This window comes from Odontomachus brunneus, unplaced genomic scaffold (genome assembly GCF_010583005.1).
Source record: "Odontomachus brunneus isolate Ranch 3 - 2012 unplaced genomic scaffold, Obru_v1 Obru_scaffold_006, whole genome shotgun sequence".
NCBI lineage: Eukaryota > Metazoa > Arthropoda > Insecta > Hymenoptera > Formicidae > Odontomachus > Odontomachus brunneus.
This window is the reverse complement of record NW_022639456.1, coordinates 2,675,910-2,701,354: the sequence shown is the minus strand read 5'-3', so window position 1 is coordinate 2,701,354 and position 25,445 is coordinate 2,675,910. Positions and strand designations below refer to the sequence as shown.

The 25,445-nt window shown below is 34.0% G+C and overlaps 2 protein-coding genes across 4 annotated transcripts; one reads left to right on the top strand and one right to left on the bottom strand.

Moving 5' to 3' along the window:
* Positions 1–1,076: 1,076 nt before the first annotated feature.
* On the bottom strand, positions 1,077–25,445 carry LOC116850857 (exostosin-3). Of its 3 annotated transcripts, XM_032829635.1 has the most exons (28): positions 25,143–25,445; positions 24,522–24,650; positions 24,144–24,311; positions 23,290–23,450; positions 23,042–23,205; positions 22,616–22,948; positions 22,191–22,460; positions 21,800–22,111; positions 21,508–21,664; positions 21,244–21,431; positions 20,983–21,137; positions 20,700–20,917; positions 20,379–20,613; positions 19,912–20,162; positions 18,092–18,321; positions 17,152–17,603; positions 16,842–17,010; positions 14,856–15,094; positions 14,394–14,462; positions 6,294–6,834; positions 5,386–6,230; positions 5,107–5,322; positions 4,827–5,037; positions 4,500–4,756; positions 4,275–4,402; positions 3,032–3,308; positions 2,771–2,875; positions 1,077–2,644 (listed from the first exon to the last, which is right to left on the bottom strand). In XM_032829635.1, the coding sequence occupies exons 1-28, from the start codon at positions 25,302–25,304 to the stop codon at positions 2,540–2,542; spliced, it is 6,747 nt and encodes a 2,248-aa protein (XP_032685526.1). In that variant the 5' UTR covers positions 25,305–25,445; the 3' UTR covers positions 1,077–2,539. The 3 variants fall into 3 exon arrangements, with proteins under 3 accessions (XP_032685526.1, XP_032685515.1, XP_032685507.1); XM_032829624.1 differs by lacking the exons at positions 14,394–14,462; positions 14,856–15,094; positions 16,842–17,010; ... (14 more) ...; positions 24,522–24,650; positions 25,143–25,445 and adding exons at positions 6,958–7,189; positions 7,926–8,395; XM_032829616.1 differs by lacking the exons at positions 14,394–14,462; positions 14,856–15,094; positions 16,842–17,010; ... (14 more) ...; positions 24,522–24,650; positions 25,143–25,445 and adding exons at positions 6,958–7,189; positions 7,376–7,856.
* On the top strand, positions 10,368–14,489 carry LOC116850911 (DCN1-like protein 1). The gene is made up of 5 exons (XM_032829745.1): positions 10,368–10,539; positions 10,941–11,154; positions 11,318–11,486; positions 11,618–11,831; positions 11,932–14,489. The coding sequence occupies exons 1-5, from the start codon at positions 10,537–10,539 to the stop codon at positions 12,094–12,096; spliced, it is 765 nt and encodes a 254-aa protein (XP_032685636.1). The 5' UTR covers positions 10,368–10,536; the 3' UTR covers positions 12,097–14,489.

The window sequence follows — 25,445 nt, the reverse complement described above, 5'->3', positions numbered from 1 at the left end:
ATCCGGCGCGAGCTTCGGGGGAATCGTCAATCGAAGCGCCATATTCGAAAGATACATCGAACCTTGAGAAAATCAGAAAGAAAATTAATGAAAATCTTAATTAAAAAAATATTACGGTATAATTTTGTACTTAAGCGGATTATTAATTTTTGTAAAAATGGAGATTTAATTCCGAATATTGAAAGTCGCTTCTTGAATCTTGAAAAACAATCTATTTTTACATTTTTCCATCTATTTTCAGAATAACGTAAGTCAAAATTCGTCACAGTAGACTTGTTTCTTTAATTGTTTTGAATTGCGTTATAATCATAGCGGACACAGTTGCTACGTTTAATCACTCATGTATAATATCTACTGTCGGTGTTTACTGTTGTCCGTTTTACAAAGTCTGATATTTACACGTTGTTGAAACTTATATTATTTGCCTTTTCTCGGCAATTAAATTATTTTATTCTATACAGAATAATAATACAATGAAGTTCGTATTGCATGTTCTCGTTATTATACGATAAAAAATGTGATTTTATTGCACAGGTACGCTTAAGATTATTGTATTACAATACTAATATCAGCACGTTATAATATACAAAACAGTAGCACAGGAAATTTATAGGACAGTTTTTTACATTAATATTTTCTTACACAGTATTCGTTACATCTAACACGCTTGATAATTGTATTGGGCGAATGTTCTCGCGTTTTATCTATTGATAATTTTTTATATATAAGAGTGGTATATTTAAAAATTTTTTAAAATAGTGAAACGACTTGTAAATTATATGTAATCATATAATTTTCAATTATTTTTTAAATTTAAAATAAACTAGTTCAAAAAATATTCAAGGAAGATTATACAAACTTATTTTCAATAGTATCTTAAAAAGAAAATTATATAAATATATTCTATATGTTATATAATATATTATATAATATATTCTATATTATATAATATATTATATAATATATTCTATATTATATTCTATATATTATATAATATATTATATAATATATAGAATATATTATATAATATAATATAAATATATTCTATATATTATATAATTATTAAAAGTTTGGCACATATATATCAATGGTGTTATATATAAAAAGCATTACATAAAACATGATAATAAAACATGATAATAAAACATGATAATATGACGTATAAGAAATTAAACATATAAACATATCGTTCAATAGTACACTATATTCTTTATGAATTAATTCTTTAAATAATCTGAAAATTAAATTTTCTTTAATCTACGATCTAAAAAACAGTCTAAAAAACATCAGTCATAAATAGCAAACTAATCTAAAATTTTTGAAAGTGTGTATAAAAATTAAATAAAAAAAAATTGCAATTTAAATTTTAACTGTTATGTTAAATTCATTTATAACTAGACACAAATCTCAGATGGATCTTTACTGTCACATCTACAAATACAAGTTCATATGTTACTATTCCGGACAACATGTATGAGGTTACATGCTAAATATCGTATTATAAAAACAATTTCTAAAATAATGATTAATACAATTATATATCATTAATTAATATAAAAATTACATTTAAACAGGTGTCCGCAATTTGAGAAATTGTTTATATTTTTATCAACTACGAAATAGTTGATTGTTGTGTAATGTACACATTTTATTATACAACAAAACATAGAGATTCATTAAGATGTATGAGTGCTATTGTGCAAATTGTTGACTTATTTGGACCATTTTGTGTACATGTGTGCAAATAAAATTTTTCTTATTTCTGAAACTTGTTTCACAAAAATCAATCGAATCACAATCTATGAGGTGTCTTTAGAATAAATTGATGTTTTCCCTTAGTAAGTTAAATTTTGTAAAAAATTTTTAGTTACGAATATATAACTATATGTAAACAATGTCTTAACCATTATTTTTAATTTAAACGTACAGTTTTACTTATGTTGCTTAAAAATAATACATTGCCTTCCTAATTTTACCTCAAATATGTACACTATTTTGATTTTAATAGGCAGTAATTTGTATATCAATTACATTTATAAAATAGATCTCTCCATCTTTTCAAGATATTGGTCATCTAAAAGAAACTTAGAACAAAAAAAGAAAATAAGAGAAAGAATTATTTACAATAATATACTCGTGCACAAATTGCTAATTTTGAAATATTTTCTTATCATACCTAATATTATTCTGATTACAATTATTCTGATTGTTCCTAATTACTATGAAATTCAGTATATCGCCGAAGTTATGATAAATCCGAGACACTGATATCTATTCGATCACACCAAGAATACCTTTACAAAGTATATTTAAAGTTTTGTTCATTTTTTGATCACTTATACAGCTTAACGACATTTCAATGAAATACTTCCAGTTGTTTTTGTATGTGCCTGGTATTACTAGTTGTTCTTTGTATGTATTTTGCAAAATATCGTGTATAATAGTCATAAATTTCGTGAACTCAACGAAATTGTATCAAAGTCACATATAAATCTTATTCTACAATATACGTACATAAAAATTCTAATAGGTCATTTCTTCATATAAACTTGAAGCATTTTTGTTTATCATGTGGTATTCGTGTCTTAAATAATATCGAATCGGCTCGATATTGCGTATTCAATAATGGCATATATCCAAAAACCTGCAACCATTAATCGTATTGAATAATCTTACCAAATCGTATTTACAGCTCAAGTAAATGCATTCAAATTTTAAACGGATTTTAGAGAAGTATCTGACAATTAAAAATCCTTTTGGCTTATTTTACCTCAGAAAAGAAATTGATGCACTTATGTCTCTCTTGAAAATGTGTATCATCTTCAGATAATGATACTGGACAACCCGGACATCTGAACGTCCAACGTGATGTTACCTAAAACCAAATATATTAATATGTATATTAATATGTATATTAATATGTATATTAATATGTATATTAATTATATTAATATATATATTAATTTGCAACAAGTTATTATGCGTAACACTGAACAATTATCCTTTTCATATGTTGAAGGTGACGTCTTACTTTAACTGGTGGTTTTCTCGTGATGTGAGATATTAAGAAGTTCATGGCGATATCTTCGCAATTCATATATTCGTCGACTTTATCTCTGATTGCCTGTGGTAACCAATGAGTATATAGATATGTATAATGTTTGTGAATGAAAGCGGCTCCGGTTAAGACCATGGACAATTCGCAAGAATAGTTAGAATTATAGTTCCAAGCGTTATGGTAGTTTTGATCCCACGCGTGAAAGCGCCCAGGAAATCCAACCACGCGATCTCGATGTTCCCTCCATACTCTGAAATCACAGTTTACGAGAAATGTATTTAATTTAAAGAAACTGCACTTTGCGAACATTTAAACTTTTAACAAAAAAAAATAAACACTTTAACGGGTCGTCGGTGAAGAGAGGCGACGGAGACCGCGCAGGCTACAGGAGTCCCCGATGTAGAGAGACAGCGAAGACCTCGCAGGATATTGGAGACGCCGACGAAGAAAGCCGGCGAAGACTGCGCAAGAACCAGGAGTCATAGGTGACGGGAGGTGGCGGAGGCCGCGCAGGAACAGGAATCGCAGGCGACGGTAGGCGGCGGAGGAACGAGGAGTCCTAAATCTCGTCGACGGGAAGGATGTGAGAAATCATAAAAAGGTCTGGTATGAAGCGTATAGTTTTACTGATATTATCAGAATGCCAGAAAAACACATGAAGTAGCAGTTCACGATCGTTGAGAAGATGATCGAGGAAGTTGCTAAGAAAGTCAAACATTGCGTTGCTAGATCTGGAACATGCGATATATTTGGCGCGTGGGCCAAGTCTGTGAGGTTCTCTTGTTTGTATAACAAGAACCCTCTATAACTTGTTGTGACGATTACTGATTAGCTTGCACTTGAAGAGTAGACTCGCAAGAATCACGAATGTCCGCTAGAACCACAAGGGTCCGCTATTTAGTCGCAAAGACCAATGAACTTGCGTTTGAAGAGCCATGAGAGACTCACATGAACCACGAGGGTCCGCTACTTGATTGCAGTGACCAATGAGCTTGCGCTCGATGAGTCGTGAAAGACCCGCTAGACCCACGAGAGTTCGCTTCAAATAAAAATAGAAAACACTGAAATTAACTAGAAATGTAGTTAGAAATATTTAAGAATAAAGAAGTATACTGGGTGATTAACTATTTATGCGTCTTCTTGTCGTCTTTACCAAACATAGTATAATCATATAAAGCTGCATTAACTAATAAGTTCGCATGCGAAACTACCTTACCTGAAACCGAACATAATCTCATCGTGTCTCAAATGAGCGTCATCGTCAACAGAAAGGACAGCTTCTGTCTCAATCGCATCGAACGGGAGGAATCTATTATTCAAGCTGTTTTTTGAAGCCTTTATAACCTGCACGGGAATATTTTAGAAATAATTTAAAAATGTGTGTGATATTCTGATACATGAATAAAGTCTTTAAAAGATCATAACAATAAATTAAATTTACATGTATAGGAACGCCTATGTCGGGCCACTTGAGATCCTCTACAGGTGGCTTCGGGCTGTTCCACACCACGATTACTTTGTTCAAGTAAGGCAAGCCGTAAAGACGTGCCAGCGAATTTATAAGAACTTGTTCTCTCTCATACGTTAACATGACAATCGTGAACTGTTCTCTCGGATAATTTCCTCCTAATGATTCACTGAACTCCTTTCCAGCACCGCCGGCACCTTTGCCAATAGGTCGAAAACCAACTTCTGAGCCTACAAATGAAATAAGTAACGAATAACGCATGCATAACGATGTTAAAATAATGTAAAATAATGATCTTACCGAGAAATTTCGCGTCGCTAGGCAGGATGGTGTCGAAAGGTAACTGCGGATACAAATTGAACGGATCCATCCAATCATTCCAAATCTCGTGACCTTGAATCAACAGCGTCGTATAATTTCTCTTGAAAGCAGGAGATGGATACGGTGGCTCCAAAGGACCTAAACTTTCCTCAGCCTCTGGTTCCGCGATGATGGTATCTGACTTTAAAGGCTTTTAAAAGAAAATACTGTAGAATCTACAAGATCAAACATCCTCAAACGTTACATCTTAGATACATACCACAAAACTTTCATTGAAAACACTAGGACTGAGTGTCTGAGACGCTGGCAATGGCGGTATGCCGAGTCTGTCTCTGACCACTGCTAAGATCGTGTCCATCGCACCTTGAGCGGTGCTCATGTAACGTTCCCATATCAATCTGCCTTGTCTTCGCATCATTAAGAGATCGTTGTCGGGAACAGCGCGTAACAGGAAGTGCATTTCAGTTACTCTAGCCTGAAAAAAATTGCAGTCTCATTAGCTTCCTGGTAACATCAAGAACGAACTCGGCACCGTTACCTTAGGCAGAAAGATGACCGCTCTCTTCCAGGCGATAACTTCGTTGTAATTGAGCAAGATCTGATCGCCACCCAAAATCACTGGTATCGATCCGGATCGTAACGCTTCGTATAATCTCGCCTGCATGGATGAAGTAGTCAGCAATGTAGCATTTCTAGGCGCTAAGATCAGCGCGAATGTTGATTCCTTCAAAATAGCTCGTCTGGAGGAGTCGGTGCCGCAGAGAGACCAATCGAGAGCCTCCACGGGTTTACTCTCCACGGAAGCGGGAATGCACTCGAATTGAATGAAAAACTTGTCTAAAGTCACTCCGCTGCTCATGTCTTTCAGATGCTGAATGATAAACGCGTCTATGTTGTTGTCGTCCACCGCTAATCTCTCCAGGTCCACATCGGGATCGTCTATTTGATGCGTCATCGGTGTACCCTTGTAGGTCCTCATCTCCCCTTGGAAGGACAACAGATATTTCCTTCTCGCAGGCAGCATTTGCGCGCATTCTTGCCAAACGTCTCCACCGGGTGGCCCCAAGATTGGCGGGACGATCAGATCGAAAGCAGCGCGAAACTGATTTCTGTAGAACGTCGACTGTACAATAATCGCTCTGCCGGTGTCCAGATTGTTGAAAATATTCCCAGAATCCGCGGATAGGTCTCGCCGCGCGAGGTTCAGTAATATGTGATTTCTACCGTCTCCGCCCCAGTAAGGAAGCGCGTGTAGTCTCTTTATGTCTAAAGGTTTTGTATAACGATGATCGCCCCCCTTCGATTTGGACTTCAATGCTTCGCCGATTAGAACTATATAGATACACGCTTCCGCTGGATTCTTCGTCAAATGTGAATTGTATCCTATAAAGGGAATATTTTACAATTTATCACACATAGGCAAACGTTTCGAATAAGAACACATACCTAAGGTTTGCTTGATGGTTGTTTTCAGAAAGCCATCTACATCCCATCCTGAATTGACTACTGGGAATTGATCTGGATCGTACAGGAATACAGGGAAGCCGCTCGTTAATGCACATCGACTGTGATCAAAACAATTGTACATCCTACATGATCGTGGGTCCGTGCTTGGTAATGTAACAGGAACAGTATTAATCAGTATTCTCTTAGGTGGTGCCAATTCAGGCGTGTTCCTTTCCACTGCTTCTCTCTGTGCTACCTGCGCTTGTTCTACGCTTATCTTTAATCTATCAAGATCTGTCTGTTGATGCAACAATTCCTGCTTCAATTCGTCAATCTTCTGAGTCAAACTGTTAACTTCCACTTGAAGCCTCTGCCTCTTGGCACTCAAATCTCTCAGTTCGTTACTCACTGATATCTTTATACGCAACATCTCCTCTATCCTCATCTTTAATTGCGATGCCTTCATAGATGTGAAGTCCTCGAAAGCTTCTAGTGTTGAAAATGTTCTATATATATCCCTGTCTGGAACATCATTTTCTACCTGAAAAATAATTTACAGTTAGCATAAAACTTTGTGTAACCATTATAAAATATATTGCAGAGTTATTAATAAGATATTTTTTTACAGGTCTTTAGAATCTATATACTTTTTTGTCTAATATACCTTAGATAAATAATAATGGGTGAATAATGGCACAATAAATAAAACTGCAGATGTTAGAAGAATTATCCTAGACAATTTGATATGTGCCAACCACTGGCACACTTCCTTTCCAGCTCCACTGGAATGATAGTATGGGAGTACATCAAAGCTATTTCCTACCATATTTATCAGTTATAGCACAATTTCATCTATTTATTAAATATTGGATGATCTGATACATCTTCTGCGATCCCTGCAAATAATATTACCTTTAAAGAAAAATCATTAAATATTATTATTGGTTAATGAAAGCAACAGGGAGGAATATGACTTTTCATTATTCCATTCATATAAATGTTAGGTATGAAGTTGTACTTGATAATATTTTGTACAAAGTTTTATTCAAAAAGTAAAAATAATTATATGTATACTGTCGTACCTAAAGCTGAATGCTGAAATTAAGAAAGTAACATGTGATAATTATACTATCAATGACCCACATGACCTACTACCCACTTGCTACTTTGCTTTTGGATCAGAATCGAACGATGTTATAACTTGACGATCTGTGGGTCAAGACAAAGACGATATGTGCTCTTTTCTCGTGCTTAGCACGAACTTCAACAGTGAACAAAATCACGTTTCCATTCTCGTTCCGTTTAAGATAGCATCGAGGTTAGTTTGGACAAGAATTTCACACACTTCATATTTCCGTGTCTTGTAAATTTTAAATGTAATTAATTTTTAACACCATCAAACGTATTAATTACGTCATATCTGAAGCAGCGTGCGACTTATTGTTTGCGAATTATTACTTGACATTTGCTTGATTTTTTTAGCTACAGAAACCGCATCAGAACTGAGATAGGACGCGCGCTCAAAGCAGGTCAAATTTTTACGAACGAAAGAATACAAAGGAGAGTAAAAAGGACGTAACAATATATTACGCTCAAAATTTGTATGTCATGTATAAAACATAATCTACGTACTGCATTTTTTACTGTATATCTATATTTTACGCAAAGATTCACTTTGTTCAGTCATAAGAAAACACAAAATTTAACTGGTTGTAGCTTTTATGAAAATAACAATAATGAGAGGATTCGAGAAGCATTTTACAACTTCAAGTCTCTACTTTTCAGATATATATTCGAATATAAAAATAACTTATTTTTACGATGTTACATAAATATAAGTTAGAATTCATCGAACGCCTAAATTTTTTACGAAGTTTGTCAAGTTGTACTGCCTAAACAAAACAATGCACACAAGTAACGTTTATATCATTTAGAAGAACGGAATTTTCCCTTTTTATTTGCGTGTACGTTTCAGCGAGATTTTCTTTCACTGAGTTATTTACGAAAAACGATTCTTTTGGTTTTGATCGCTTACAGAAAGTGGATGAATCATTGTAAAACATTCGTTAATAAAATGAATAAAAAACTTAAAGTTTTTTCTTTATGATGAGTATGTCGTACTTTTTTATATAAATAAGTTTTTAAGTGAAAACAACTGGAAGATGAAGTTGAAATTTGATCAGTTGTCATATATTATTTAACTATTATATCTCATTATATCTCAACAATAAGCAATAGTAGCATTATGGATTTAGTATACCTGAAAAGTATAGACTTCAAATTTTAAAATGCTTTTTGAACCATGATGATATCATTATTTTTACCGAAATTATAGTATATTGAATTTTATCTATCTCAATTGTTCTATCCTATCTTAAATCTATCACTACTTTGATTGGTCGATTGGTAGACCCGATCTACAATAGCTGCATTCGAAACTGCACAGAAGTGAGAGAAATACGAGATCTCGTATCTTTTTCATTTTTCTTTTTCATTTCTATGTATCTTCGAGATTAAAGAGCGATCCGACATCTTCGATTTACAATACCGAACGCAACTAATAGGTGTAGTAAGCTTTAAGCCTTAAGAAATTGACTAATCACAGTGGAATTATAAAGGAATAATCAATTGTGATTGATTAATTTCTTACGTCTTAAAGCTTACTACACCTATTGTAGATCGGGACGTATAGTGGCGGCTCGTAACGGAGATTTTAAAACTAATTTTGTAAAAATAACAGATCTAAAGCGGTGTGTACAATAGAAATCGTAGATTCGTAAATCGTAGAAATTGACCAATCATAGTCGGGTACGAAAAAAATAATCGATCCCGATTGATCAATTTCTACGATTTACGATAGAAAATGCACCTAGCTCTGGCCACTAAAATCAAACTGGTAGCCGCTCTCAAGCTTCTCTCAGGTAATAGAAAACAGATCCATGATGATCTGATGGTTCCTGCACACAGGACGCGGTAATGCTTGCCGCGCGGCAAAAGTTCGCGCGACAGCCAATCAATATGCTGCTTTCCGTAATAACCTTCTAGCCCTTACGGAAAAACAACATATTGATTGGCTGTCGCGCGAACTTCCGCCGCGTGGCAAGCATTACCGCGTCCTGTGTGCAGGAGCCATGACGGATATAAAGTGTAAATTCCTTGCATCATGTGTACTTTTTACACTTTCCTACGCTTTTTTAAAAAATTATGAGAAAACAATTTTTAATAATTATTACTTGAAAATAAGAGATTCTCTTCTCTAATCTGTTATTCTTTTATATAAAATTAAAGTTCCAATCTACAATAGATGTAGTAAGCTTTAAGCCGTAAGGAATTAACCAATCACAATATTCCTCTGTAAACTGTGATTGGTCAATTTCTTAAGACTTAAAGCTTACTACACCTATTATAGATCGGGACTTAAGTCCCGACCTACAATAGGTGATTTAGCCCTTATCTTTAAGAAATTCATCAATCACGATCAAATTTGAGGAGAATAATCTACTGTCATTGATCAATTTCTTAAGGTTTAAAGCTACATTTATTGTAGATCGGGACTAAGCTTTCTGTTTAACTATTGAGTAATACTACTTGAAGATGAAAATCTGACGATATTATTGTTGAGCTATACTACGATCACGATTTCTCGTTTTTCATACTTCAAATATTATTTCTTTTATGAATGATTTGATGCTTTACGCTGCAAATGCTATTTTGTATGTATAATATTTGAAATATTATTCACGAGGAAGCACTGAGAGCAGTTTAGCTTTCTTATTTTGTTTTTAACGAACAGTACGATTGCTTCTACGATTACGAACTACTTACATCATTTAATACATTGTTAATAATATATTAGTTTACACAAGCTGAAATTTTGACTGATATTACATATACTAAATTATTAACAAAAAAAATATTTGAATATGAATCAACTATTTTCATGTAGTAACTCAACAATGAGTCGGACATTTTTTTCTTTCGCGTCGCTATAAAAGTTTGTTTATATTTTTTACATTAGTGCACACAGAAAGTTTATATAAAAAGGGAAAAAACTAGACTTTACGTAGCTCTAAATATCGAAAAGATTATCGATCTATTAACAAAAACAGAATCGAACATCGATTCATCAGTTGATTATCGTCCATCTCCACTTGAGACGTTCACAGAACATGCGCATGTCGTGTCAAGTGTAGTGCGAGGGGAATAATATTTTGGCTTTCGGGGGCCTAAAATTAGCTGGAAAATGGTAAGCATCAGGAAAACAGATATTTGCATAACGATAAGATTACATTTATATTGTGTTATCAGGTGGTTAATCAAGTATAATCCCCCGTTTCGTTACTCTGTTTCGAAGTTAGATTAACCTATCTTCGTGTATAATATTATTCTGGCTTTTCCTCACGCTAAATATATCAGAGCTGTCATCAGAGGAACGACGGGGCGACTTGAAATACTGCTTTGACCTTTTCCGTTTTTTCCTCCCTCGTTAGACGCATTTTGCATTGAATTTCTGTATTATCTTCTTGCCAAATAATCCTTCTCTCTGTTACACCCTGTATAATTTGGGCTTTTATAAATATTCCATTGTCAATATAATTAAATAAGCTTGCAAAGTGTATGTGACATCGTGTCTTATTCGAATTGCAGCAGAAATTAAAATTTTCACAAAGGGACAAAGTGAAAAAATTTATAACATTCACACAAACCGGAGAACAAACTGCGATATATTGTTTGGCACAAAATGATTGGAAGCTGGACTTGGCGAGTGACAATTACTTCCAAAACCCGGAGGCTTATTGCAAAGAACCTAAAAATTCTGTAGATAAAAAGAAATTAGAAATATTATACAGTAGATACCAAGGTAAAGTCACTATAATTATTATGGCAATAATGCCAGAATTTGTCATTATAAAGGATATATATTTGTTAAACAGGATCATCAGTTGAACAGTTTTATTATCTTATTTCTATTGAATGTTATATTTAGGAGAGATAAATATACTACGTAATCACAATACTTGCAGATCCAAGTGAACCCAATAAAATTACTGCAGATGGTATTATGAAATTTCTTGATGATTTGGGTTTAAGTCCTGAAAGTAAATTAGTTCTAATCATTGCATGGAAATTTCGTGCTGAAACACAGTGTGAGTTCACAAAAGATGAGTTCATGAATGGAATGATGGATTTAGGGTAAATACAAAAATATCTTTCTATGCTATTCATAATTATACCCATAATATTATTACTTCATGCTTTTTTGTCTTATCTCTTATTGCCAAATACAATAATTTCTTTAATTATTTTTTCTTTTTTTCTTTTAGTGTGGACAATATAGATAAACTAAAAGCACGTTTAGGTAGTTTAGAAAATGAATTGAGGGATCCTCAGAAGTTCAAAGACTTCTATCATTTCACATTTAATTATGCAAAGAATACTGGACAAAAAGGTTTAGATTTGGACATGGCGATTGCTTATTGGAACATTGTATTAGATGATAAATTCAAATTTCTTCAATTATGGTGTCAATTCTTACAGGTAAGGGGTCTGTAATTCTATTTTTTTTTTATTTATTCTTTATATAGAATCATTCCTTTTTCCTTTTTTCTTTCCTTCTAACATCATCGATGCATTTCAGGAGCATCATAAAAGATCAATTCCAAAAGACACGTGGAATTTGTTATTGGATTTTGCACTTATGATTAATCCAGACATGAGTAATTATGACGAAGAAGGTGCCTGGCCCGTTTTAATCGATGATTTCGTAGAGTGGGCGCAACCTCGAGTTCGTCAATCTCTCTAACGTTATTTTTTTTCCTTATAATAAATTCTGAACACTCTTACACGGTAACTTTATTTATTCGATTACGAAATGTATATTGTTCAAACGTGTTTCATTGAAACATTTCTCCAGCGACAGAAAATCATCCTTTTTGTATAGTATATGATTTCATACAGGATTATTGTGTTCAAAGTTTCTGAGTAAAACCTTTGTGTAACAGTGTAATGAATTATAGTATATAATGTATAGCTTCTCCTTGTAATATGCATTGTCAAACAATGTACAATATATTGCTTGGGTAGATAATGTTTTATTTGTTGAAACATTAGAAAGAGAGAAAGCGAGAAAGCGGGATTGAAAGAGATATCTTTTGAGTGTTTGCTTAAGGAGTAATAGTGCTATTGTACAAGTTCTATTTGTGTGAGAACTACTAACCATATAGGATATGCAAAATTATAGCGTGTAAAATAATTTCATTGCGATCTTTGATTTATCTTCGAAGAGAAAAACAAGTATTGCCTTGTAATTGATTATATTGTACAAAGTAATACAATAAGATGTTTCTTTACAAATACAGTAAAAAGTTGCTCAACTAACGTTGATACGTGCAAGCGGTTTTTTAGAATCAAGGAAAAAGAAACTTCTTTTAAGATAATGCAGCATTGCAGGTAAAATTTTGCAAAGGGCGGGAGGTATAGCTTATATGTTCGTGTAGATAGTGATTTCTAATAGTGATTGAAATTACATTGTTGAGAAATTGTTATTAAATATATTCTACAATACTCCGCTGCACACAAATACACACATACACACTCGCGAACACAATATACACAACACACAATATACTTGTAATATACACATGGGAATAGAAAGATGAAGAAATCTGTATTTTAGACATTACACTATTTCTCGGCACTGTTATACTTATTTTTTATATTCAATTCATGCACTGGTGACAGAACAAAAAGAAAACTAATTTCTTATTCACATTAGAAAATGCAGAAAAATATTTATATCGTACTTTTGAAACTTTATAGTAATTAGGCAAAAAATAAAAAAAATTATTTCTTTACTTTTATAAATTCGAACAATAATTTTCATTTCTAATTGTATGACATAGTATACTGTGTTTGTTCACTGAATTGATAGAGCATATGAAAATCACTTGTAATTTGGCATGATTTGATTCTGTTATCAAGTTCACCATGATTATTTTATATATTGTTACTTTATTCCATTATTGTAATCTAAATTATCATAAAAATTTAACAACGTATATTTGTTTCCATAACGTGCAAGTGATTTTTACTTATACGAGATACGTGGAAATCATGCAGATATGTAAAAAACAGATATATACTATTATAAATGGAAAGTTAATTGTTAAGAAATCAAAATATTGTAGCTACTTATACATACAATGTTACGAGAGTGTAAAACAAAACTACTTTCGAGTAAAATTGTATCGTCCACACATTTTTCATTATATTTTATAAGCGTAATGAAAAAGCGTAGTCGGAGGAGATAAAAAAAATCTCAACAAATATAAATTAATATTAAACTTATTAATATGATATAGTCAATATATCGCCAATGGGATATGTTTGCGCAATGCTAAACTCACTCATAGAGAAATGTGTGTGTTTTACAAGACATTCTTTGTTTAAATCGACGTTGTTTTCGAAGATAAATCAAATTATTCTCCTAATAGTTTCAGCATTGTGTAAACAATGAAGCGTTTTACTAGCCTTAGAGGGATAAATTGTACATAATGTAAATAAATACATCGATCTTAATCCATATACATACACGCGTCCGGTCTGTTTAAAGGAGGAAACTGCTAAATGAGTGTATACTGCATTTCCTGCGTATATATTACTTACATCTATATGCGTTTAAATAGAGAACTCTACTAACAACATGGGCAGGCAGGGTGACATGACATCGGCAATTATTATGGGCTTTGGCGTGGTAATCTACATAAAAAATAAGTTTTATTTGTATCCTTATGGCCAGTTAAAAAAATATACATAGGCATGCGGTATTATTATATTTTGTAACAACTGTGGCATTTGCACGAGTGTCTACAGGAATATAAGAAAGCTAATTCGTACTTATTAGCTTGTATATTGTAGCAATTTTTTAATACATCCTGAGTATACCAGCCGCATAATGATTCCAATTTATCGATGGATGCCTGCGTCATATATATTCTCGCACAGTTATTAGGAAGAAAGTAATTTGTACGTGTTATACGTTCTTTAACGTCTATTTCAGCTAAAATATACATTTTTTTTTCACGAAACTCGCTCACTTACCTGAGCAATGACTAATCCACGATTTGCATTATTGACGATGCTGTGACTGTGCGAATCGAACAGCGTGACCTATAGATAAAATAATTTGTCTCTCTATCACATCCTCGTTATTTTTCCGCTACTTTACCGCCGATACCGGCTGAAAATTATTCACCTTATATGTATCTTGAAATATGAGTAATACAGTACGTCCGCATGTGATAAGCAACATAAATAAAGTGTGAGATTCCGGGGCTTTGTACCACTCGTGCAAAAATGCACTTATATTTTTGCACAAACTCGTTCCTATCTCCTCGAGGAAGATGTTGAATTTCTACGGCAAAGGCACCACAACATGTATATAATATTCAAGAATGTATTCTCTCGAAATCTCTCGCGTACAAACGAAGCAACATGAGAACTCAATAAGCAATCATAATGACTGAAAATATTAAATATAATTTGCTTGAGGTACAGCCATACCCATTCTCTCAATATATCCAAACTTTTCCCACCATACTTCAAAGCTTCCTCTGTATTCAAATAAGGATTTGATATAAGTCTTTTCTTAATGAGCAATGCGTGAATTTCATTGCCCTCTATCATGGCTTCTGCTACGATGATGTTCAATTTTGGACATTTTTCTACATCACAAATCAATAAATGTTCTCTCGATATTCGTACTGCCACGAGCAAACATATAAGTGTACAGGCATTGCTTACTGGAGGATTATATAAGCACACCGAGAAATACATACATTAATAATATTTTATCTGCACAAAAGTGCTAGAAATATGTATGTACGAACGATATATGCTGCTGTAGAATTACTTTCTTGTCCCGGTGGGTAACGGCTCTGTGCAAATTCGGCATTATACCAGAATACGTCCACTTCATTATTAAAACAGTCTCTTACATATGTCGGAAAATGGCAGCAGAATAGTGGTGGTGAAGCCATAATCGTGATGGTGTATTTTATTCTGTACGTTTCTCATCACTTGTTAATTTTGTTGTAAAATACATTTCTATATGTATGTAATTAAGCCATTTGAATATTGATGTTCTGTGTGACAGTTCGAACTGCGTTGCAGGCCATCATAGGGAAACAGTTGAACAGCAAGAACTGCTGCGACAATCACCAGTGAAATTATAATTGATAACACTCGAATTTGTTTAATATTTTTATTATTTAGATAATCGCGAAAAATTGATAAAAACAATACAATTTCCTTACCATATGTTTTCCAATCTTTATCTTTGTTCTGAAATTATTTTCATCAGATCTAATAATCATTGTTGTTTCATATTGTTAATTCCTAATAAAACACTTTTATTCGGTTAATTTTTATTCTTATAGCGTTATTCTCACTTGGTCGCAATGATAAATGTATTGATCATTTCAGTCGACTATTCTGAAGAGTTCTTTCAAGCGTACCGTAGACTGTTTATCATTACAGACCTTTGTGAAAAAAATGTGTCAACTAAGAGCGATTCTCTTAGAGCATTAGTTCAAATGCAGTTGATACACCAAATTTATTTTCCAATATGTACATTACTTTGCACGGGGTATTTTATTCATTATGTAATAAGATATAAAAGTGTCTGTGCTGGATGCAATTGACGCATCATCTTACCCCACAATGATACATGTGCAAAACTAATAAATAATCTGTTCAAAATTTGTTGCGTTACAAGTTGCGTAGTACATCAGAAATACAACATACATCGATGGAATAAACTATATTTTGTCAATGTAAAAACAAAATACGTACGTATATATATTTACATATAATTTACTGTAAAAATAAAGCTGGACAACGAAAGTTTAATGACATAGATTACGTTGTAACCAAAAGAGAAAAGGGACAACAGATGTACTCGTGATGCTCGGTTAATTCGATAGGTAGATATTATATTCATTGAAATCGGCAACGTTGGGAAATAACGCGTCGTCACCATTACAAGTTTCCGATTAAGTACTCATTCGAATCGAATCTTAGAAACTGTCTGTCGTCGGTTTTTCTTCGTAATATTAATAAGTGCGTAATTAGCGAATGAGACACATATTTTACGTTGTTATTGCTTATATTGTATATTTATCTCTTGTAAATTAATAATTTTTCGATAAACTCCTTTAAATTATTTCCATAGTGCAAATCATATCACGTACATACGTGTATGTCCGTTAAATCAGTTCAGTAAAATTTCTAACTTATTAGTTTATTATGACTGTAATAAACTAATATTCATCTAAACGTATATTACACCTGACTTGTTCGACATTGTTATTACAAAGATGTGTTGGAAACGGTATTCTTGTCTTATCTCACGGCATAACACATCGGCCTCATTAAATCTGAAAGTAACAAAGGAGATATATTGCATCTTTAGATATCATACTGGGATAAAAATCGTACCTACCAGTGATCAAAATGATCTGTAAGTAGTCGGATAACGTGTCGGTATACTCGTGGTGATAAGACGAGACCAATGTTCCCATCCCAGGATCCTCGCGATCTCGATACATTTCTCATCAACTTCCTTCAGCGGTTTCTCTTCGTAATATCGTGTCAGTAATTTCAAATAACGCCCATAGTGATTATTGATGTGCGCATGCCACAAGGACAAAATTATAACCTGAGAAAAGACCAAAAACGTTCGGTATTTCGTTCAATCACCATTTACATTCTACGCTCTTATTCTTGTCAGCCTAGATAAACGTATGTATTTTTCCATCCGTCTATGACTTTAGATAAAACATAATGAAATTATATTTACCTTGTTATCAGTAGGCTCTGCGAACTTTTGCACCTCTTGCCAATGATGCGTAACGCTCTCGAGTAAATGTCCATAAGATCCTTCCTCACCAGTCTTTGTGCCATGTACGTACAATCGCGCCAGTGCGCAGCCTTTCTTCACCAATACTTCGATCAAACTGTTCTTTTGCTTCTCCATCGTGACCTTGATTTTAGCCGCATCAGGACGCTGGTCGTTCTTCAGGCCAAAGTACGCCAGCAGCTTGTCCTGATCGATATTCGTGATCACGGCGTCAGCTACTGTTATTATTTGATTGGCGAGCGCGATAGCGTTCTCCGAAAGATCGCCGTGAGGCACGTGCCTACGTGCTTCAGGAGAATCCAAAGACGTCAGCATGGCAGTGTGGACGGGCAGGTGGTCCGAGAAGATATTTTTCAACTCTCCATACAACAAATTTGCATATTCGCCGGGTTCTGTCACCGAGAGAAACCACACATTAGCCCAAATACTTGTATCGCAGTTATTTATATTGATGATGTGTTATCAGTAACAATAGTTAAAACATAACTTAATAATGACAATAGTTACAAACATAACATAACAGTAATAATGGTTACAAATATAACGAAGAAATAAAGACAACATAGTTCTATACAAGTACACGTTATTTGATATACGGAAATATATAGATTATTGTATATGCAAAAATTGCAAAATGCATGCTTCAAGGTACATACGTTAAATCATACGTTTTTTGTAGGAAAGGGAATATATAAATGTTGACATTTTTAACTAAACTTACTTATAGACGGTGCTATTGATATATACCGGAAAAACAAAGAAGAAATATTTACGATGATAATTAACCTACATATATAAATAAATAAATATATATATATATATATATATATATATATATATATATAAATATATGTATGTATCTATAAATGTGTTACATTACCAAGTTTCGCGAGCCAATTGCACTTTAGATCCCTCAGCGCCTCATTGTACTCGTCCCATTTCGTCATGGTTTTCTCTTTCTCGGATTTGGTAGTGGTGCTGTTATTTTTCTTGGTGGGCTCAGACAAGATGTATTTGAATACATGACTATCCACTTTCTTTCCGATATCATCCTTACAGAAAGTCAATGTACCTTGAAGATAACTACCGAGGGTAGCGCCTTTGGATATTCTTTGCAAAAAAAAAAGAAACGTTTTATGTATTTCGATAAGTTGAGAGATTGTGCTTTTAATGATAAATTATGCAGCTATTATCGCCTGTTTAATCTTTAGCATTACATACCCGAAAGCTTAACAGAATTAAAAAGTCAGTTAAATGCCAGTGTAAAAAGGAATACAGCAGCCACAGTGTACCAATGAATATGGTGTTCTTGCAGGGAAATATACACACAGTATGTCTTATTTTCATATTAAGTGCATTAATACATTAAAGTAACAATCGAAAAAAGTAAAGCATATATGCAAGAAGATGAAAAATAATTCCTGGTAGAACATAATATTCACAGGTAACTAAAACTAATAAAACTTAAAAGCAATTGTACAAGTGTACGGATAAAACTTATAAATAATTAATAGAAGGTAAAAACAAAGAAAAGCATCTATTACCCAGTTTACAAGCAATTCTTTTTTAATACGTTAATGTTGCTGTTTGTTCGCACGTCAGTACTTTTCCAAAATGAGATAGAAAGAATGAGAAAGAATAAAATCAAAATAAAAATTTGCCAATATTTCCAAATATATTTTACTTTGCAGTAAGCCATCTTAATTAAGTACATGCGTAATTCACATGCACATAAAAGTGTGTCGATCCAATTGATTGAATAGCGAGTAGTGTTTTTCACTTGATATGGTTAAATGTGAAATATACGTAAAAATTGTATTATAGACTCACTTGTTTTCAGTGCTGCAATATAAGATGAAAAAAGAAAGTTATCTTAATAGCACTTTACAGCAACAATTAACATGTGTTACTAACATATATCTCTAAATTAATGTAACAAGATTTACATATCCTTTAAACAATTTGGATTCGATATTTCTCCAATGAAAGCACCGCCCTATTTTTTCTCAATAACCGATAAACTTCTCAGGGCTTCAGTTTTACAATATGAAACTTGACGTTAGAAATTTAGCGGTTGTAAAAAGCAACTTTCAATAAAATCTCTACTAAAGAAAAATAGATTCCAAATTGGTCAAAGAGAGTGTGAGTGTAAATGTTGCGACATCAACTTGGAGACAACTCGTATATTTATTTCTATACGAAAATGCGTTTGCGAACATTAATTATGAATATTATTATTATTGAAATCTAGATCGGCAATCAACTAAAAACCAAAAACTACTTATGTAAGAATCAAACAGTACCTTACATACAATCAAAAAGCATACTATACTACAGTATCAACTTAAAACTCATACATACGATTGTCAAAGAGATATATCAGACTTCTTATAAACATAAGAATACGAAATTTTATACAGAATATCTCAATCATATAATTTGTCTAATGAAACAAGTGATAAAAATGTTACTATAGTGCAGATCAATAAATAACAAATATTTAATGAGCATCATGTATTTTAATATATATGTGATATACGCGCGCAAACATTCGATAGATATTCAGTCTATTATTACGGTTAGCAATAAATTTAAAATATCAAGCTCTATTAACTTATCAGGCATCACTAAGATAATGAATAATGATAAACAGGAATAGTATAAACAGGAACGTACGCGGATAGAGACATGAATACTTACTTGCTCTCGTTAGACATTGGAGAGATATACAAAGGAAGAATATGACCAGGTGGAATAGATGCAGCTACCATCTTTTTCCCACCGATAATAGCCTGCGACTGACTGGCGTAAATATCCAAATTTATTGGCGTGCTGAGCTTTTGACTCAGAAGTAACGGCATGTCCGTCAGTCTCTCCAACAGATCTCTCTTTTCGTGACGTATATGCATTTTCAAAGTGTAATCTCCTTTTTCTAACTTTTGAATTGTATACTACAACAAAGTAATATTATTTTCATATATTCCAGAAAACTGTAGATAAAAAATTTCACGTTTAAGTGAATATATATCTTCTGTTATATTAATGTTTCTGTTATATTTATGTTTTCATTAATTGTTTCTAAAGCAAAATTATAATACGATGAGAGATAAATTGTTGCAATATATCTCCATTTCTTAAATAAGTATGATCATACTAAAAAAACTTACTTTAGACGGATATGCATCTCCACAACATATCAGTTGCTTGTTGCTGTCATAAATCATCCACATTTGACTTTCATATTCACTCTCATACAACAGATCACTAAGCAATGCAGCGTTCGGTGTGACTTCAGTTGCTTTTGCCGAGTGGAATGTGTATGTTAAATGTAACTCGTATATTTGTCGCGATGGCGGGATAATATCACGCACTCGTAAGGGAGCAATCTTCGATTCATTAGGCCTGCATTTTAATATTATGCGGTTAATTGTGCAACGTAATTATTATTCTAGAGAGAGAAATGAATTAACATAGAGACGTGCACTTACTTCAAAATTTGAACAGATGATTTCAGAGAAATACTGGGTACAACCTCTTCGTTTCTAAGAGAGCTACGTAATTCAATGCGATTTATACCATCCCCGGATTGCATTGTAAGACTGCCATTGATCATGTGAATTCCATGAAATTCGATGGAATAGTCAATAAACATGTCGCCCAGATTTGCCCAATATTTTGCGATAACCACTTCTAAAATTAATCCACTCTGAAAGAACGAAACTCATATATACGAAATTACAAAACTATAAAATATCTGTGACAATAAAATACCTGGACAGCAAATGGTTGCACTGTTTCCGACTGAGACGTAACGCTGATAATTCTGTTAACTTCGAGAGTTTTGCAAGACATACGAGGTTTCAATTGAATAGTATGAATCACGAATCTACCAGTCTTATCCTTTTCTGTGCTTCTTAATCTCAAAACTAGTTGAAAACGAATGAGAATACGATATGAATACAACAGTTATCGATATTTTTAATTCGTATTATCGATATACATGCACAACATTTATGGCAAAATATAATTTACCTGCCCAAGTCGCATCTTCCGGGACAAGAATGAAATGACGCTGAATAGTATTAGGCTTAAATAAAACGTTTGTATACGTTAAATCTGGAAGAAGTGCAGTCTTCGGGAGCGTCATCGGTTGAACAACAGTCACCGGAATTTGGAAGACTGGACCTTTCGCGATATTGGTTACATCATACGCTCGTACGCTGGAAATCGCAAATATGAATTCATGAGCATTCATAAGTTTTTAATGTAACATTACTTGAAAAGAATACTCCTCACTTAGTCGCATGAACACCTTCTGGTAAGTTAGAAGCTTCAACTCTGATGGCAAAAGCACGAGGCATATGCATCAAGTCTAAATGTGTCGGAAATTGGACCCACGAAGCGGCACAAACAAGCGTTAATTTCAGGTTAAAATCGATTTTGCGTGACGGATCTGCAAGAAAAGATGATACAAACTTATTTATATAAGATATCTTTTTATATAAGATTTGTTTTATAAAAAGACGTCCAACCCTAAGCTTATTCTAGGAAAAAAAAATCAATGGAAAAGTCGTTAAGTAAAATATACCTATATTTTCGCTATCCATGAACACTGGCTCGACAGTAATCGCATAATCCTTTGGACGATCAATAATACCTGTTCTCATATGGATACCTTTACAATTATTAACGCCGCAATTGACGGCGAATCGAACGTCCCTTTCGGGAGCGTCGCAATATGAGGCGAGATTTTCGAATGCGCTTTCGACTTGCAGTAAGCCGGAACCTTGCGCAAACGGGTCTAAATTGGATATGTAAAGAGCGGTATTTTCAAGTGCCCTCTTGATACTGTAAGGAGAATATGGACAACCTTTGGCAAGAAGCCCCGATATAAGAATCGCTAAAACGTAGAAAAGTTCAATATAAGAATATTCTCACAGTTAATATGCACGTGAATACAAATTTCAATAAATACGCACCCACTGCTCCGGTTACGTGCGGACTTGCCATGCTCGTACCGTTCATAAGTTGACTTTTCCTAAGAGTGAAATTTGGTACGCTAGTGATAGCACCTCCTGGCGCGCATACAGTCACTCCTGCGCCTCCGTCTATCATCGGACCGCGAGATGACCAAGTGTATGGCATTCCTGCCATCTTTTTTCGGAGAGAATATTCAGCGACCATCATGTCAGGGGACACGTAAGCACCAACGCTAATAATACTGCTTGAACTGATATCTGGCGGGGTTCCTGTGATATTTTTTCAAGACATGAGATAATCGCATTCGCACTGTGCATATAAAAAACTTAATAGTGTTTCATGTTTCCAACAGTAACACAAATCACATGATTTTGAGAGATTTTAAGACAAGAACAGATTAATAATCAAAATTGATTGTATTTACCAATTGTACACAAAGCCGGCCCGAGATTGCCAGCAGATGCGACCCAAATCACACCATATTCGTCGATAACTTCATTCATCAGTTCTCCTATTCTACCCGTGTTCGACCAATGAGCATGTTCTCCGTAGCTCATGTTTATTACGTGAATCTTTTTCTTATGCTGCATTATGTAAATCATTGCCCGTACCACAGCCGTTCCGGTTTCCATAGTACCGATACGTCCGTCACCGACGGTTAGTGATATGATTTGGGCACCTGGCGCAACTCCATTCAACTCTGGATTATCGGGAAAATATGCGGCTGCGATTGACGCCACGTGTGTTCCATGGCTCGCTGTAATACAATAAAACCCAGAGAAACTTGATAAAGAAATTTATGCTCAATTCCATGAGATACTTCATTCGAATTTTTCTCATCTGTACTTACAACATAAACTGACAATTTCTAACGTGTTTCCGTCATCGTGAACGTTAATACTAATATTTAACTGATCTTCTGGAGTGAGAGGAGCAAAATCTCTCGTAACTGAATATTCACCAAGGAAGACACTAGCTTCCAGATTACCTTCTTCGGAGGTATCGATACATGCTCTGTCATGGAGAAAAGATAATTTAAATTTCAGATAAATATATGCTTGTACTTAGGATTATATATAACACATTCCGAATGATTACCTCCAAATATTACCATCGTGGTAAACAACACAATCATAAGTAGGTCCTACATCACAATACTTTTTCTCGATATTGTTTAGTACTTCGACACGAGCTTCAAGTTCTTCCTTTTCGAGTTTTTCTTCCAAAGTTAATAATTGTGAATTCTTGCTTTCAAATTCCTACATGATACAATTATTTATTAGAAGATAATATGATGAATTTTTCATTAAGAATTAATCAGTTACTTTTCACATGCATCGAGATGAGCTTATCAAATGACAAACTAAAGTAATATATTTGTTAATAAGATAGAAATATTTGAACAGAGTATTACAAAATTGTCACACACTTGTGACTTCTTCAAAGTCAATAAATTGATATAAAGTACCATGTGCCATAAAAATAATACTACAAAATTAATGAGGATGCTATCACATATACACAGCACCCATATAATTGCTTTGCTTAAGCAGATATTATGTAATGGAATCAATGCCTTTACAATAGATCAATCTGCCAAATACAAATATAGCATTAGATACGGATCACTGTGGCGTGTTGTGAAATAGCGGCCTCATTTAATTGCATGGTTTGACAAGCTCACCAACACTCAACTATCTTTGGATCACAGGGACCAAAATTCTAATTATAATTTTGCTCACAAGGATGTTTCCATTGATTTCCAGCAAATATATAATAATGTTTCAGAAAAATGTATTTTTTTTTCACACAGAGTGAGATCATCAGATTTACATCACAAAGAAAATGTTAAAAGAATAAATTTGTCTGGAAGCAACAAAGAATAAAGCCAATAATACTTAATTGAAAGTAAAGGGATTATCAATATACTGCTGACAGTTTACAGTAGATACCTGTAATTGCCTGGAAGCCTCTGCAAGTGCTGTCTTATGTCCATCATCCCAGAGACGCTTTTTACGTTCTGCCACCACTCTTTCTTTTAGTTTAGCAGGATACAATGAAAACAGGTTTTTCAAACCAATATGATACTCTCCACTAGGGTTATTCCAAGTACTTGGAACCTGTACAACAAATACAATAACTAATTCATACTCATTCTATATTAAATTATATTAAATTGCAAATAAAAGAAGGAAATGAAAATATAATGTTTATATCAAGTTTGACAACTGTAAATTAATTAAAAATATTTTTTAACAATGCAATTTTGCACTCTAATCTCTTCTAGTCTAATTTCTTGTCTTTAAACAGAATATGTTCCAGAAACATGCCTTTAGTTTACGACCAGTTAGACCAAGTATATATCCATCTGGTGCTTGCACAACTTTGCTAGTGTCTACATCTCCAGCTCCACTACAGTCAAATCTCTCGATAATTTTTGGCTTCCCATCTGTAGTCACCTGAAATGACACCCAAATACATTGTGTCTTCATATAGGAATGTCTCTTTGTGTATAGTTTATATTAAGTAATTCACAAATATTTGTTCTGCTACAAGCATAAAAATTTTGTTGAAAATCTGGCAGATAAGATAAAATTAATGGAAAGATAAAATACGAAAGGTCTATGCAGGTGGGAGCTCTCATTGGAGCATTCGAAAAGTAAATAAGTGATGAATCTCCCGCAAATACGTGAACGAGCAATCACATATGAAAAAAATTTAAACAACATGACTTTTACTTTATCTCGCGATGAAGACAGTTCGCGGGGCGTCCGTGAGGAGTCGAAGAGACGCGCGACTGGGACAACACTTATGGATCCAGGTGGATCTTATCTTCGGATAAGATCAAACATTCGGAAATCAGGGGATCCACGGACGCAGGGAGTGAACGTCACGCGAGGAAGTCGGGAGGCGTGTCTGCGTTCTAACCAACGCCACGAATTCTTACTCACCTGCATACCCGGTGCCCCAGGATCCACTCCAGAGTCAAGGATCGCGATGATGACACCTCGGCCATCGTACTCGGGGTATTTGGTGAGGAATTGAGTGACACCCGTCTCTTTCTTAGGCAGCAGGCCCCAAACAGGAAAGTTACAATCAATGACGTCTGCCATGTTTCGAATACCACTGCCACCGTGACTGTAGGAAAACCACTTGAGATGTTTCCTTTGTACTGCCGCAGCCTTATATATCAATCAAAAAATAGGATCTGCGCCTGCGTGCGCGCGGATGCGTCAGTTTGGAGGTTATGTTAA